Source organism: Anabrus simplex, chromosome 1 (genome assembly GCF_040414725.1).
Source record: "Anabrus simplex isolate iqAnaSimp1 chromosome 1, ASM4041472v1, whole genome shotgun sequence".
Taxonomy (NCBI): Eukaryota; Metazoa; Arthropoda; class Insecta; order Orthoptera; family Tettigoniidae; genus Anabrus; species Anabrus simplex.
The window spans coordinates 1,614,421,178-1,614,438,364 of NC_090265.1; the positions used below are offsets into that span (position 1 = coordinate 1,614,421,178).

A 17,187-nucleotide genomic window follows, 5' to 3' on the forward strand; every position below is an offset into this window, starting at 1 on the left:
TGGAAACTTGGGTTTTTATGCATATCCATGGAAAGGGGTGCGGCACTATAATTGTCCGTAATTGGCCGACGTCTAGCGTTCAATTCTCGAAAGTACTTCTGCCTGAGATTTGACATGCGCTGTCCGCGTGTCGAGGCGACCTTGGCCTTCCCTCAGTGTGTCACGTGGGACAGCTGATAGCTCCGTATAAAAAAAATCAATACATCTCTCCCCTACTCATGAGACCGGTTTTGGACTGGTGAAGCTGTCTCTGTAATGCAGGGCTGGAGAATATCGCCCGCGCTAATGAAATAAAATCTTACACATGCAAATACCATAAATGCTTATTGTAGGCCATATTTGAAGGGGACAGTATAAAATCTCGAGTGAGGCAAGGCTGCATTCTTTTTCCACTCCTCTTCATTATCTACTCTGAAGGGGAATTTTCTGAAGTTCTGGAAGGAAAACAGGAGGGCAACATTTTTAATGGGATCACAATAAGAAATCTACAGACATTAGTAAACTGTGTGGTCGAACACAGTGCTGCAGCGGGTCTGTGTTTAAACACTCAAAAGACCAAAGTAATTGTTTTAAGCAAACATGTCATTCAACCCATTAACTTGACAGTAGCTGGCACATCACTGGCACAAGTCCAACACTTTATGTATCTCGGCTGCTTTAGATGATTACAGCGAGAACAATGCTGTTGAAATTAGGTCCCAGATTGAACAGACAAGGACTGTATTTAAGAGAATGAGCAGACTTCTCTGTAACAGGGACTTCATGATTAATCTCTGTCTCTGTTTACTTCGGTGGTATGTATTCTGTCTGATTTTATGGTGTTGAAACGTACTGTAACAGAGAATATCAAGAAAAGACTTTGATCCTTTGAGATGTGGTGCTACAGATGCCTGCATATAATGTCATGGGTGGATAGAATCTGTAATCCTGAAGTACTCCAACATCTGAACAAAGAACTTTTTTTTTTTTGCTATTGGCTTTATGTCGCACCGACACAGATAGGTCTTATGGTGACGATGGGATAGGAAAGGGCTAGGACTGGGAAGGAAGCGGCCGTGGCCTTAATTAAGGTACATCCCCAGCATTTGCCTGGTGTGAAAATGGGAAACCACGGAAAACCATCTTCAGGGCTGCCGACAGTGGGGTTCGAACCACCTATCTCCCGAATACTGGATACTGGCCGCACTTAAGCGACTGCAGTTATCGAGCTCGGTAACAAAGAACTAGAGGTCATGCATAATATCAAAAAGAAGAAACTTGAGTACTCCGGCCATATCATTCAAAATGATAAATGTAGACTCCTGCAGTTTATCTTACAAGGTGAAATTGAAGGAAGGAGAAGTAGGGGAAGAAGGAGAATCTTGGCTGTGGAATCTACGAGAACGGTTTGGGCTCAGTACCCCCCTCCCTGAGTTGCTGAGAATCAAGAATCAGATTGCCCTGATGACAGCAGACGTCCAGTGAGGTACAAAAAGAAGATGAGGGAAAGGTGAAAGAATTGATAATAAGTGGCCGACTCAAGCCCAGTGAATGGTTTCTGAAAAGGTTACTTTGATGAAATGTTAAGTACTGAAATTATTTTTCTAAAATGTATTAAAGAACAGAAAAGCTTAGTGTAGGATGCCAGCCAGCATTGTAGCATTTACTCTTATTCCTTACAGGTTGAGGAATTAGTAGTGTCAAAACCTAGGGTTCTTTTTTCCTTCTTTTGTACACTATGATGTGTAAATAATTTCCATCCTCTTTTGGACAAGCTGCTGTTTTGTTTGTTTTGGTTGAGTTTTGCAACCAGTTACTGCTCTTTTGTGTGGTGAGTTGGGCTGTTATGCTGCACCCTGGGCTGGTGAGTTACCAATGTTTTGCCTTCTCACAGTAAGTTTTTGTCAAAGCTGACTCTCTGGCAGAAGGTTCGGCTACATGTATATGTATTTCAGGGATAGACCCTGCAGGGAAACTGCTTCAATCTGGAGATGCCTGAACTGTTTTTGTGTTTTTGTTTTTGAAGGACCTGTTTCCAACGTTATTTACTTGTAAACCATCATCTCTGCTGAAGATGTTGAGGGTTCCTGTATTTCTGCAGGTTTTCTGATTTCTCTTTGGTATAGGTGGAGACTAGGAGTTTGTTTTATTCGACCATATGGAATGTGTACGGTCTAATGATTGTTCTACAATTACTACTTTTAAGAGCTGATTGAGGATCTTGTGTGCTCCATTGATATTGCAGCAATAGACCAGCCTGTCTATTTGATATTGACCTATCCATAATCACATGGTATTCTGTGTACTGTATTTCTCATTAGAGTTGAAGATTGTCATATACCATTCACCTGAGATTTTGTACATTGGTTCCAGAGATGAATATGGTACATTTTTATGTTTCTTGAGTAGCATTGTTTTACTAACTGTAGATAGGTTCAGAAATCTCCCAGCCGTACAGATGGTATAGTGCCTTACCAACTATTTTCTTTGGGAAGGGAAAAAATACCAACATACCAAAATAGTTGCCATAGGCTTGCCATTCTCTTTGGTTGTAGCCAACCTCTTCATGGAACACTTCAAATAGACTGTATTCTTGGCCATTCTCTATGGACTTCTTCTGCCTTTGTGTGTGTTTGATAGTTTCCTAATCTAGCCACACAATTTATTGAAACTCGAGGAGTTCATCATACATCTGAACAGCATAGATAACTACATAAACTTCATATATGAGCTGGAATAAAATGACAGTACCTCCTTCTTGAACATCTTGATGACCCAAGAGGTTAAATGTCACTTCAAGCCTCCCTATGAACAGGAAACCTTCTCACACTAATCAGTACCTGTATGCAAAATCAAACCACTATCCAGCACAGGAAAGATCTATCACAACCTTTTGTCACTAGAGCAAATAAGCTGAGGCATTTCATCTCAGTAAGACATATCTGTGTCGGTGCAACGTAAAGCAGATTGAAAAAAACAAAACACCTGAGGCAAATAAATAATGGAGGTGAACATTTTTAAAACCATTTTTCCGCAAAATATATTCACACAACAAAGTTGTATGAGCTGTCAAATTGATGGCAGAACACAACTGATATACGACATAAGATAGAAAGCATGAAATACACATACTATTCAGTTTTTTACCATCATCATCAATGTCCCACTCCAGTCGCCCAGGTGTGGTTAACAAGTCTCCTCCACTCCTTTCTGTCCTTCCACTTTTCCTGCTCCATTACTTCCGCCACATCCAATCCAGCTTCTGTAATGACCTTCCAAATCTGATCCATCCACCTTCTTCTCGGTCTTCCAACTGGTCTCTCTCCCTTAACTTCTCTTTTCAATTCCCTTCTTGCTACCCTTTCCTTTCCCATTTTTTTCACATGTCCAGACCATCTCAGTCTTGCTTTTTCTATGTTCTGTACTAACGGTTCTATATTTAGCTCTTCTCTGATTTTAATATTTTGGATTCTATCTCTTCATATCTTTTTAACTGATATTCTTAAAAGTTTCATTTCTACTGCTTGGATCTTACTATCTTGTCTCTTTTTTAGTTACCAGTGTTTCTAGTCCTATGTTACAATTGGTATGAAATACTGTTTATATAATGTTAATTTTGTTCTCTTTGGTACTTTGTCATCCTATAAAAGCCCTCTGACTTGATAAAATGTTGTACCTTTACTTAGTCTGTTATTAATTTCAGGGTTGATTTCATTACTTCCATTAATAATGCTACCCAGATATGTAAACTGTTCTACATTCTCTAACCGTTCTCCATCTAAGTTCACTTGGCTTCTCTTTTTCTCTTTTCCCCAGTGCATGACATTTTCTTTTTACTAATTATCATTCCAAACTCCTTCAGATTTTCATTCCAAATGTCCAGTCTCCTTTGTACTTCCTTTTCTCCCTTTCCCCAAATCACCACATCGTCTGCAAATACCAAAGCATGGCAACAGTGAACTTCCTTGCTTGACCAAAGGTACAGAATCTCATCCTGTAAAATCTCATCCTACTGGTGAAGGACAGTGTCTGGCTAGAAAGAGTATTCAGAATATCATACAGCTGTAGACATGTGTAAATCAGGAAGAGGGGCTGATGACCTTGGATGTTAGGCCCCTTTAAACAGCGAGTATCATCATCATCAAATCAGGGAGACAGATTGGTCTATAGCTACAAGGCTATAGAACTCTTAAGACACATTCACTCAACCAGTCTTCTACGGCAGTCATAGTAGAATACTCATCGGGTTGTAGACTTGGTACTGTTTGATGAAACCAAAATCTAGTTCCTAACCATCATTTTCACAAATGAAAAATCAGGCAAGATACTGAAATACGGAAACTTTTAACAGAACTGCAGCTATTCAACTGAACTTACTAAACACATACTACCATAAGAAGAGCCCTTTATATCTCTCCAGACGGCATCAGTTTCCTTGCTCAGTTTGTCCCCAAAGCATAAATATACATGCTTTTTTCCTCGCACAGTCAACGGTAAAGATGGCAAAGTTATGGCAGTTCACCAACCCAGAACATGACACAGCAGCTCTTCCTCTCCTTATTTTCTTTCTTAGCTTCACAAAATATTTTCTTACATGATGACCTCAATCATATTTTTTACATATTTCAAATTTGCAGCTGCTTGTGTGCATTGCTTTGGTCCTTAATGGAGCCAACCTATATGGATACATCAAGTGCAAGATGGGAAGCGGTCAGTCACTTGGCAGTTCTATATCAAATGCCACATCTGACTTCTTTCGAAAGCAGGTTATACAGAATGTAAGTTTTCTACTAAATGTTAATGATTTGAAATATATATAAATTTTTAGAAATGTAAGTAGAATATCTTAATTTATAAGTTCAGCATATAACATTCATGATGAACTGTTTTAATGTCTTGAAATATTTTGATGTGGATGTGGAAAAGGTGTTTCAAAGTGGATGTAAACAGTAGTAGAATGCAGTATCTATTACATCATTGTATTCAAAGTTGTTAAGAATTTTTTATTTCATTGATGAGACAGGTAAAGTCTTTGCAATACTCAGTTATACTAAATTACCATACTGTGTTTTGCTATCTGACCAGCAGTCAACATTCTTGTTATATATTTTACCATATTTTGAAGGAAATTAAGAGGAAAATGGTCACTTATACCTATGTTTTCCAGTGTTTTTGTGTATGCTAGTCTTTGCGCTCCTCTCTGTCATCTTCTAAATGGTTTCTCCAATTTCAAATGTTGCTTGAGAATATCATTACCAGGGAAATTGCAGCACGAAGGAGGACTTGAGCAGTCACGACCAGATTTATTGGACAGAATACCAATTAGATACAGGTGACACGAGTACTCTTGCAGCATGTTATGACGTACAGAGGATGGGAAAATCAGTACTGTGAGGCCCCACCGAGGGTGGCAATATCTGCTGATCCACAACACAGCAATGAGAGTAAGATACTTCGGATGTCCATCTGAGGTATTTGTCTATCCATGCTGTTTCAGTGCATGCCCCAAGTTCATCCCTTGTGGCCATGGTTGTCCTGTGGCAGGCTAGTCGTCATCCAACCTTGGATCACTTGTTTTCAGTGAAGCCATAAGCTAAGGATGCAATGTGACATAGCTGTCATCCAAGAGCAATTGGACAGTGTGTGCCTCATGCAGTTGCACATTGTCATGTGAGTGCAGGATCGCAGCCTGGCCTTGAAGATAGGGGACAACAGGCTCCAAAACCTCTGCGATGTAACAGTTGCTGGTCAGTGCACCAGCCATGCATGCATCACAGTGCCGCCAGACATGTATACAACAATTTTGGCATGGTGCAAGCAGAAACGGGTTTTGTTGGAGATCCTGGCCCAATATTCCATGCACCATTGCAGCACTGGAGCCTGTGGTGAGCAGTCTATGCCAGCCAGAGTACAGTAGAACCTCGATAATTCAAAATCGGTTAATTCAAAATCTCGCTTAATTCGAAGCAGCTCTCGTTCCCGGAAACATGAGGTATGGTTTTGCATGTTATTTAAATTGCTTAGTTCGAAATACGAAAATTCGTCATTCGAAGAACAATGTCGGTTCCGTTACCGAAATTCAGACTTTTAATTTGAAATTGCCTTTCCATTTTGAAAAAATAGTATTTTACAAAGTAATTTAAATTCAGAATTTCTCCGCGTCATCAAAGAACGCGTCTTCCGGAACATGAAGGGGTAACTTGCGCACTTTCACCTACTTTGGCATGTATGTAGTGTGCTTCATATCTGCTATGTTCAAGCGGAATCGTAATTATTTTGTATTTGGTGTTTTTAGGAACGCCACAATATCACGTAGTAGGCAGTGTGCGGAGAGGTAGAATCCGCGAACACTGGCGATTCCGATAGTTGGCGAAAAAGCATGGCTTATTATCAATTCGTACGCACCAAACAATATTGTCAGTGCCGATAAAACTACATTGTTTGTTTGTTTTATTTTTTAAATGCTGAGGCCAAACGGACTTATAGTTTTAAAGGAGAGAATTGCCAGCCGGGAAATGTTCTGTGTTGCTCACACGGAAGCGAGCGACTTCCTTCCCCTGTCATAAGAAAGTTCGAAAAGCCATGATGTTTTAAGGGCGTTGGGCACTTTCGATACCAGTAGAAGGCATCTAAAAATGCAGGCAGTACAGTAATCCAAAAGATTAGGCATTTGCACAGGGGAGCCAGCATAATTTTTCCTTGTCTTTGAATCTTTTTCTTCCTTTTGTTGCACGAGGTTATGTTTGTCATTGTTTTATACAAGTGCATTATTTGAATAATGTAAATGCACCTTGGATAAATTTCTGAAATAGTATTTTCCATGGCATTTGAAAAGTTTACACTGAGAATCAAAGTGATTGCATGCATTAGTGGGTCTTAGAAGTGCCATGGCGGGAAATCGTACAAGTATAGTCACTGTACTGTTGTAATGTGGGCGGAAGTGAGAGACTTTCTCCCCTCGTCGTGGGAAAGTTTGATAAGCCGCGATGTTTTAAGGGCATCGGGTACATTCTGTGCAAGCACAAGGCATCTAAAATGCATACAGTACAGTAATCCAATGAATAAAGCACTTGCACAGGGGAGCCAGTATAGCTTTCTCCTCATCTTTGAATCATGTTTTCTTTCTTTTAATTTCATTGCGTGAGGTTGTGTGTGCCGGTGAGTTATCCAAGTGCATTATTTGAATACTGTAAATGCACCTTATTGGATACATTTTGGAAATAGTTTTTTCCATGGCATTTAAGAGCTTTAAACTGTGAATCAAGGTTAATTGCATGCAGTAACGGGTCTTGGAATATATTGTGATGCCGCAAGGGTTGGCATTTCCAAAATACCTGTTGGCGGTTAATTCGAAATCACGTAATTTGAAGTCCGATTTTTGCGTCCCAACGACTTCGAATTAACAAGGTTTTACTGTAATGGGTACCTGAACAAGATGCCCCTTTGCTGCAGACGGTGTCGAACCATACATGTGGACATCCCTCCTTTACCCACTATCTGCCTCACTGTGTTTGTGTTTCTTCCACCGCGAGACCTACTTCACGGTAGGATAATCCACAATTGCGATACGCCCCAATTCTGCTGCAGTAAAAGGCAAAACCTGTGTATATTATTGTCTTGGTCTTCAATGTGGCCTTTACACACAAACTCTGGGGAAACGAGATGTCATTACCTCTCAACAGCTTTTCAACCTCCACTTGTATACTGATTATCAGTGTTGCCATTGGCAAATGCGCTGCACTACAGGGCTGAACTACTAAAGTGGGGTCCATTGAATGCATCATTCTTGGAATTGCAGTTTTAATGACCAGCAATGCTTTCCATGCTACTTTCTTTTAATTTAGTGTATCTTTATCTTTTGTATTCCACGGAGATATTTCTTTCTCCTTCCATGCTATTTTCTTTTAATTTAGTGTATATCTTTCGTATTCCACCGAGATATTTCTTTCTCCTTCCTCTTTTCATTAGCCTCCCTAAAATGCCTGTGGTATTCTGTAAAAAGGTATTTTTGAATTTATACCATTCTTCTTTCACTCCAGATAATTCCTCATTTGGAATTATCTTCATTTTTTGTCTTATCATGCCTCTTTCAGTTTCCACTTTAATTCTCAGGATCTTGGTAATTTTTTAGCTGTGAATTAGGCAACAATCAACTTCTGATCCCTATTAAGGCTTTTCCTGGGAATGTTTTACGGTCAGTAACTCATCTTTCTCCTGTCAGTCACGGTCTTTGTTCTTTATTATCCTCATATCAGGCTATATTTTATCCTCATACCAGGCTATATTTTTGGAGTTTTTCTTCTTGAACTTTGTTTTTCCAATTATCAGTTCATTTCTCTCAGTATGATTCACCATCTCTATCTTGGTTCCTTGCCCACATCTAAAATGGTCTACTAAAAAGTGCTTTCTCCTTTCTTGGCTCACTTGTACGTTTAGATTCCCATTACTACCACCTTGTTTCCAGCAAAATTTGTTCCAGTGTAGTGTAGGAAATTTCCTAGTTTTACTTCCTGGATTCCTGTCTGTGGAGTATATACTGTACCTCTATTCAATCTTTCTTTGTACTGATGATATTAGGTGTTTGTTTTAAAAATCTGTCACATAATTTTTTTATTCCCTACCCCTCCCCCCCTCCCCGACATATTTTCTGTGTCTTACGATGCCTGCCTCACTTCCATTCCAGTGAAGTATGAATCTTTCCTTCAACTCTTTTTCTCCATTTCTTGTCCATGTTGTTTCACATGAACCAAGGATATTCAGCTTATTTGTCATCGGCTGTTACTCTTTTCCAAATATACAATTTCTCCTGCCTACAGTCCGTTTTCCCTCAGTGATGTTTGTGCTTGTACTTCCATTAACTGAACAAGCCAGTTTTAGCATGAAACATGCATCCACACAGTTTGCACTCGATGGATGGGTAGGACAGAGCTTGCGATTTTGTTGTGTAGACTCTGCATGCCCCTGATGTTCTTACTCGGACAGTTCAGCAGCTGTGAGGTGGTTCAGTGTCAGAAGCATGCGATCCGTGGCAAGTATGTCCCAGGTTTGAGGGTTGGTATTTGTGACCTCTTGGCTGGTTTTATAACGCTTTAAAGGGGTACCACGGGGTCTTGCGCCTGAACAAAATTCACCATACAGGAATTAGCGGGGAAGCTGGTGTCGCCCGTACGTTAGGCATGTGCAGTCCACCTAAGCTGATAATGGAGGCTTCTACACTTCATGCACGCTTTCTCAAGAACTGCGAGATTGGAGATGTGGTTCTCTCATTTGATATTTAAGATGTGACAAAGTTTCTTTTACTAAAAATGCTCAAGTTTCTTGGTTTCACAGCAGTACAGGATCCAGGTTTCACTCCAGTAGAATAGTGTGGAGATAACTGCTTCATACACTATGAGTTTGGTACGAACTGATAGGTCTTTATTCCTGAAAACCCAGTGGGATAGGGGACCAAATGCTCAACGGATAGCAAAGAGTCTGTTTTCCACATCCTCTCCTGAGGTGCATCATTTAGACAAAATCCTCCCAAGGTATACCTTTCAACTCATTATACCACTGAGCGGACATGCAGTTTTTCCTTCTTTTTATTACCTTATTTACTAAGTTGCTCTTTTATCCCCAGGATTCTGAACACTTCGTATCACTTCTGGAGTGGATGCCCTAGCCTTTCTTCTAGTCCATTTCAATATTCCCTGTGTAGACTGTAATTACTATGGGGTCTCTGCACTCATAGACATTTTAGAGCTACTGTTTTCTGGGCCTCTAACTTGAGAAACAGGTACCATGTGTATCTGCCCTTAATATGGAGCTACTGACAAGGGAACATATCCATCACACCCTTCATAGACTGCAATAAAACAGGGCTTAGATCTAATTGAAGGCACTTTTAACTGAAATAAAGAATAACATTCAAAATATGTTGAAGTTAAAGGACTTAAATTGATTCAAAATGTTCCTTACACTTGTAGATTTGCACATGTGTAGGAACAGTGTTATGTGCTTTTTGATAGCTTAGTTGATAGAGTATTAGATTCTTATCGAGAAGGTCCAGGTTCAATTTCACAAAAGTGCAACTTTTTAAAAAGTTTTAAAATGTTTGTAGAGGCCAGTGACATTAGAACATTATCAGAATAGAACTTGGTCAATATCAGTTGACAGTGAATTATGCTAAAGACTGTATTTGTGTATGTACTGTGCGTTGGTTAACAGGGATCAGAGTTCGTGAAATGAGCCCAGCAAACGTCAATCGCGACTACTCCCAAATTGTTCATGACAATTTAAGTAGTTTTAGTGAAACTGTGGGTTCTTTAAAGAACAAAACAATCTTGTTACTTAATAATGGTATGAATATTTACTACATTTATTAGTTCACAGAAACAACTGTAATGATCAAGCAGCTTTGATAGTCACAGCAAGTCTGTATGGGTGCTTTTCATAGTTGTGTTTAGTCCGGACTAAAGCCATATCAACTATGGACTAAGAGCAGATAAAAGTTTTTCTTATTCATAGACGGCTTTTCCCGTTGGTTGGAGGATGATCCAGCTTTAGTCCGGACATACTTTAGTCCTGGTCTAGAGGTAGTTTACCGGGCGAGTTGGCCATGCGGTTCGGAGCTGTGAGCTTGCATCCGTGAGATAGTGGGTTCGAACCCCACTGTCGGCAGCCCTGAAAATGGTTTTCCATGGTTTCCCATTTTCACACCAGGCAAATGCTGGCACTGTACCTTAATTAAGGCCACGGCCACTTCCTTCCCATTCTTAGGGCTTTCCTATCCCATCGTCGCCATAAGACCTATCTGTGTGGGTGCAACGTAAAGCAACTAGCAAAAAAAAAAAAAAAGAGGTAGTTTAACTGAGACTAACTTCAATAACATGGAGGTCATACGTGAAGTAGCAGAGATGAGAAGACTTATGAAAAGGTATGGAGTACGACCGATTATCTTCCAGAAGTATGACAATATCAATTTTATGAATAGATATCATTTTACAAAGTCCAGTACAAGACACCTGATAGAAGTTGTGCGTCCTAACCTATATGAGCATGCAACCTGTAAAGGTGTGCTTGTTTCCATAGAGAATAGAATTCTCATTACTTTGCATTATTACATACGAGATGGAATCCAAGACGATAACGCAGATTTGCATGGAATTAGTCTGCTCATGGTCAGCCGAATTATTGACGATGTCTCTGTTGTCATCGCTAGACTCTTACCTCAGTACATAAAGTTTCCTGCTGAAGAGGAAAAAGATGACTGGCAGTGATAATATTTAGCAATCTTGCTCAGTTCCCTCAATTAATTATTTGAATTGTATTAGTCTATTGTCTGCAGTAATGGCCTATATAACATGTGCAAATCAGCCTGTGTACTGGCCATGATTGTTAAGGCGTGAAGTTTATAATATGGTCTGACACCGTGGTTAGCCGGTTCGAGTCCTGTGGTTGAAAATATTTTCGCTATCAGAATGTTTTCTGGCAGGATAGGGGAGGTGGTGGTATACAATTTCTAATCGCCAGATTGCATGCAAAAAGCCTGGATTAAGTTCCAAACCTCTCTGCATTGCTCATATGGAGTAAGGGCATATGATGCTGGTGAAAGATAGTGATTCATCTGTCGGATGGTGATGTTACGGCTTGAGTAGACCCCTTCGTGTTATTCGACAGGAGTAGGCTATGTGCCGGCACTGGCTTTCACCCCATCAGTCGTAATCATCATTATAAATTCATTCTAGGTCATTGGAATCATTGATGGAACACGCATTCGGATTAAAGATCGCGGAAGGAAAGATGCACAAATTTATATAAAATGAAAAGGTGGTTTTCTTTAAATGTTCAGATAATAAAATTAATAAACCAAACCAAGCCCCATGGCACAATAGCCCTGAAGGCCATGGCCTACCAAGCGACACTCTATAAAAAAATCTTCGAAATATAGTTACCTTGTTTTTAACAATTGTCATGATTATGGTCCCTGAAATATCTTAATTTCTTACCTGTCACATTAATACCACTAGGACGTTTGCAATATCAGCGTGTTATCTCTTATGTAGACACACAGTCATAAGTAGGCCCCTGTCTCGGTGTGTATGTATGTTCAGTCTTTCAGCGATGCCGCTGGTGGGATCCTCAACAGCTCTGCCATCAGCTGTCATAGATGGCCTAGGCATCACTAAAGAGGCATACTACGGAAATGAGGAGTGAGGTAGTTTCCCGTTGCTTTCCTCACAGAGCCGAGTTGCTATTACATATCAGTCTGCCAAGGCCACTGAAATGCATACACCAACGACCCTATGAGCAACGTTTTTACACCATTCATAGCAGGGACTAGCTGCATAAGAATTGGCATTACTAGCATCACTCATACCTCAGTCGCTTTCATATTGTCAAAGCCAAGGATAAGACAGACAGATCTATGAAAGTAACAAAATTGCTCTAGCCTATACCAGAAGACATAGTGCACTGTAAACACTAGGTCCTGCCAGCAAAGGCATCCTGTCTGGGTATGGAATGAAAACTTTTACCCAACCAATCATATTATCCAGTGGTATTGAAGTTTTATTTTATAAATGTAATTTAAAATCTTCAATAACTGGAAAGATAATATTAGCCTAATTATGTTCACAGGTAAGTGAAAAATGTGAATGTATCTTCTTTATATTCAAATTCGTGGAAGTAGATTTATTTTCTACCACTGGTAATCTCTTCTCCACACATGAAAAGAGGAATAATTTTCTTCTTGGCTCCAGTTGGTCTCCCGTATCTTCTTTTCGTCATCCATTATCAGTCCTTGAGAATCATATGTGAATACGATATGAACGCAGGTTGTTACTGACGTCTCGGAACACGGTCAACTACTGTAGATCTATGCATCAGGTCAACCGTGCTCGGCTTTGCAAGCTATGCGCATGCTCACAAGTGTATCGCAACACTGGCAGCAATGTGCAAGGATGGTCCAGGTCTATGAATAACATGTTCTTGGTCCGTAGTTAGTCCCGCCTAAGTCGGGATTAACTTTCGTCTGGACCAAGGCAGGACTAGCGAATGTTTATGAATAGCACCCTATGTACTTGATGAAGAGGATTTAGATGAGTCATATGAGGAGAGAGTAGAAGAGGATGTAATTATTGGTTGTTACATTTTGAAAGGAAATATAATATTACAAACAGAAAAGTGATAAAATATGAGGGTAGAAATTATGCCAAGAAATTGGAGGAACTAGTTGAGATTTCAAAATGCTTTGTTGCAGGAAGCAGCATGAAGTTCTGTGTATATGGAGATGAGTACACAATAAATACCGATCAGTCTGGTTTTAGTTATGAAATGAAATCGGTTTAGTCATTGTCCATACTGGTTTTAGTTATGAAATGAAATCGGTTTAGTCATTGTCCATAATGGGAGAAGAGAATACTATGTGTAATGAAGACCGAATTCATGCCATTTTTCATAGTTATACTATTCAATACATTTTTAATAAAGAAGGTTGTGTATTGCCTAAATTTTACCTCTGTTTACAAGAATGAATGGTAAATTTGGATCTGAAATTGAGCTAGATGTCAATAACATCCTTGAGAAACTCGCAACGTAATTACTATATTAATTACACTTCTTCAGAAAAAATGGAAGAAGTCTTAGAAAGGATTTTAATTAATGTGTGCCTGGCTCCTTACACTTGCAAAATGTTTGTTTTACTTCTTGGCCATTATAGAGGGCAAAAGAGTCAGTTTATTTAATTTTTTGTACAGGCAGGTATCATTGCAATTCTGTCAGACTGTACACCACTAGTTCAACCATTAGATTTATTTTGCTTTTGAAAAGTAAATATTTTGTTAAAAGACCGTCATTTTGCAAAATTACATAAATATACAGAGAAGTATTGTTTTTGTAATTGTGTGTCCTTCATAAAAATACACATGGAGTTATGCTGGATAAGAAGGAACACAAATTGGAAAATCCAAAGATGTGAAAAATTTTGGTTTTGATAGAGCAGAAGATAAAATATGCAGTATTTATGAAACTGTAGGAGTTATATGTTGCAGTATTTGTGATAGCTGCTATGTCTTGGACATTTCTGTGGAATTGAAAACATTTATATATTCTTAATATAGTTTATGCAGGCCTAAAGTATTTTATTATTTATTTAGCTACCTGTTTAATTTGTAGGATTTTAAGGAAGCAGTTTATATTATTAATTTATTTTAATGTTGATCCATGTCATGAAGTAGACCTATTGAAATACAACAACAAAAATAAAATAAAGGAAAACAAGTATAAAAAAGAAAATATATTTTTTAATATGAGGGGGGGGGGGGGGGGGGAAGCAAAGTGTGAAGGATTTAATCCCAGGCCTTGTACTTCATAGTCTGTAATGCTAGTAGCTGAACCAACATAGCTGCAACAGCTAATCTATTTGGAGTTAACAATCTATGTAAGCTAATTATTCTTAATTGCAGTATTTTGCATAGTTCAATAAAACTTCAGCATATTTTGAATAAAAGCTTAAAAATCAGTCATGTCTCATTAAAATCTGAGAGGCGTGTGATAGTTAATGTTCCCTTGTATGAGTAATTAATAGATTTCAGTAACATTTTGTACCTTGGAAACGGGTGTCAGAAGAATAAATAACTGTATGATTATCATTTAGACTTTCACGGCCCGTGTAACTATTAATTGTATGTATTGTATTATTGTTATGTTCCTTGTTTTGAAATTATGACCTTTCTTTAATGTCTTGTTTGTTTTTTTTTTTTCCTCTGTAATAGATGGCTTCACTTATGATGAGATCAACTCAAACTCAGAATCCTACTCCAGCACAACCAAATATAATATAAGCGGTGTCGATTTAGCTCATTGATGTTGAAGATGTCAAGTGATCTTTTATTTTTAATGGTACTAAGACGTACATGAGGCTAAATATCGATGGTCTATTACGCTCATTGATGTTAAAGATGCCCAAGTGATTTTTTCATTATTTTTAATGGTACTAAGACATACATGAGGCTAAATATCAATGGTCTATTTAGCTATTGATGTTGAAGATACCAAGTGATGTTTTCATAATTTTCAATGTTACTAAGACATACGTGAGACTAAACATCAGTGATCTACCGTATTTAGCTGTGAATATAAAGAGTATTTCCTACTCTCAGAAGAGCCAAAGAAGTTAATTCCATTGGTCTGAACATCAGTTCTCTTGTTTTCTTATTATATCAGAATAGAGAAAAATGATTTAATTACTTTCATTCTTTGTTACTCTTCTCTTGGAAGAATGTTCCTGGTTCATGTGTGTTATTGTACTGTATTAATGACTGCACATTCCTAATTTTTAAAAAATTTTAATGGTATTTCTGAGTTAATTGCCAAGATATTGGCAGTTTGGAGGACCAGAAAAATCATTGGACATTCTGTAATATAATTTTATTTGTGTACTGCAGCGATGTCTGTTGTAAGGCGCATAGAAGATAAAACTCTCGATTTCTTAGTTTTTGGAAGATTGAAGGAGTAAAATGTGATTTTCTGCTACTGCCTACTTTGTTAGGCTGCACTGTACATCAGCATGTAGGACCAGATGCCAGATTTTCTCTGTTGACTAAGGTGACCTAATATCTAATCTAGAAAAATACCTCTTTCTGGTTATTGAAAACATTTCACCACATTCTTCCTATCTGATTAGTGTTAGTTGTGGCAGGCTTGTATGTATGTACAGTACTGTATTTTTTAAAATTCAAGTATGTTATGGTATTATACTTTGGATTTTCTGCAGAATCCATCATGTTGCCTGTTATTGAAAATTATCTATTTTTCTATAGCTGGCATACTTTGAGTTATTGCTCAACCTGTAAACATTTGAACTTCTGAAGAAGAGAGAGTTTGAAATGATTCCAAAAGACTGAATAATAAATCCATTTAAGTTTGGAAACTTCTATCGTAAGTAATTCAGTGTATTCGGAAGTACAAATGTGAACTATCTTGCCGTAAAGTAAGTGGTGAAATGGAATTGTGCTTTAAATGTTATAGTGTTTAGTCTAATTAAATTTTCTGTTTGTAAATTAATTCTCTGATAGATACTTACACCTTGGACACACAGATGATTGGTCCTTAACTTATGGCTGTTGTTTTCATTGTATAGTCATGTCCAAAGTGCAGTTGCAAACTATCCACTGATGTGTATATAGGAGGATTAAAAGCAGTGCCAATTTCTGTGACCCAAGGTATACATATTGATTGGAAATTGCAGTTCCTTATATGTAATTTTTCTTGTTTTATTTATTGTTGTAAATATTAATTGCCAATTATTTGTATGTATGTTTGTAAATGAAAGATATGCTTATTTTCACCAAAATATTGTTGATATCTTTTTGATTACAGTAAGTATATTGTTGCTTGAGTGTATTAAAATGACAAGTGCCTGTTCAAATCTTTATTATTGATACATACAGAAACTCTTGGGAAAGATTCACGGTATGGCATCAGTCTAAGTGCCATACAGTGATAGTATGAGGCTAATTATAGAATTGTGGTATTAGTTCACTTAATATACTGTATGTACGCAAATACTTTTTTGGAAGTAGTGGAGAGATAGACAACTGTGGAGGTCCTTGATTCACAACTCGACCCAAAAGATTGGAAATTAAGAAGAAGAAGAAGAAGAAGAAGAAGAAGAAGAAGAAGCTAATACTCGGTGCATATTTTTTTCAGAATTTAGATAAGAAAAACTGGGGTGCATGCATTATTTCAAATAAGTTTCGTACCGCTTCACCTCAAAGGATGGATCTTGTTATAGTATAGCATTGTCCAGCCTTGATCTGTATGACGTCAGTAGCATGTTAAAAGTGAAGCGTGACTCACATGTTAGGTATAGCTACAAGTTTCTCTTATCGCTTGTTCAAGGTTAAAGAAAAGCTTACGTTATTTAAGATACAGAGAACATTGAAAACCGTGCAGCAGGAAGAATGTATGATGTGGTAGAAAGTTGTATTTGCAACTGGTGAAAAAAAGAAGTGACTTCAAGAAACAAATAGTAATCACCGGGCATTTCGTAGCCAAAAAGCAAAATATCTGGATTTTAAGAGACTACATAGATATGCAGTTACAAGTGAAAATTGCCAACTGAAAACTTTAGCTATAGCTAATGAACTCGGCATTACAGGCTTCGAAGCTAGCTGAGGCTGGCGAACAAGATTTTTTAATCACAATGCATTTGGCTTCCAGGCCTAA

The 17,187-nt window shown here is 38.2% G+C and overlaps 1 protein-coding gene across 2 annotated transcripts in view; it reads left to right on the top strand.

Moving 5' to 3' along the window:
• Positions 1 to 16,387, top strand: part of LOC136858600 (uncharacterized Golgi apparatus membrane protein-like protein CG5021) — a 106,768-nt gene extending 90,381 nt beyond the window's left edge. For both annotated transcript variants that reach the window (XM_067138276.2, XM_067138277.2), the window contains exons 6-7: positions 4,617 to 4,757; positions 14,733 to 16,387. In XM_067138276.2, coding sequence (XP_066994377.1) covers positions 4,617 to 4,757; positions 14,733 to 14,801 — 210 coding nt within the window. In that variant the 3' untranslated portion in view covers positions 14,802 to 16,387. The remainder of the gene's footprint in view (positions 1 to 4,616; positions 4,758 to 14,732) is intronic.
• The last annotated feature ends 800 nt before the right edge of the window (positions 16,388 to 17,187 follow it).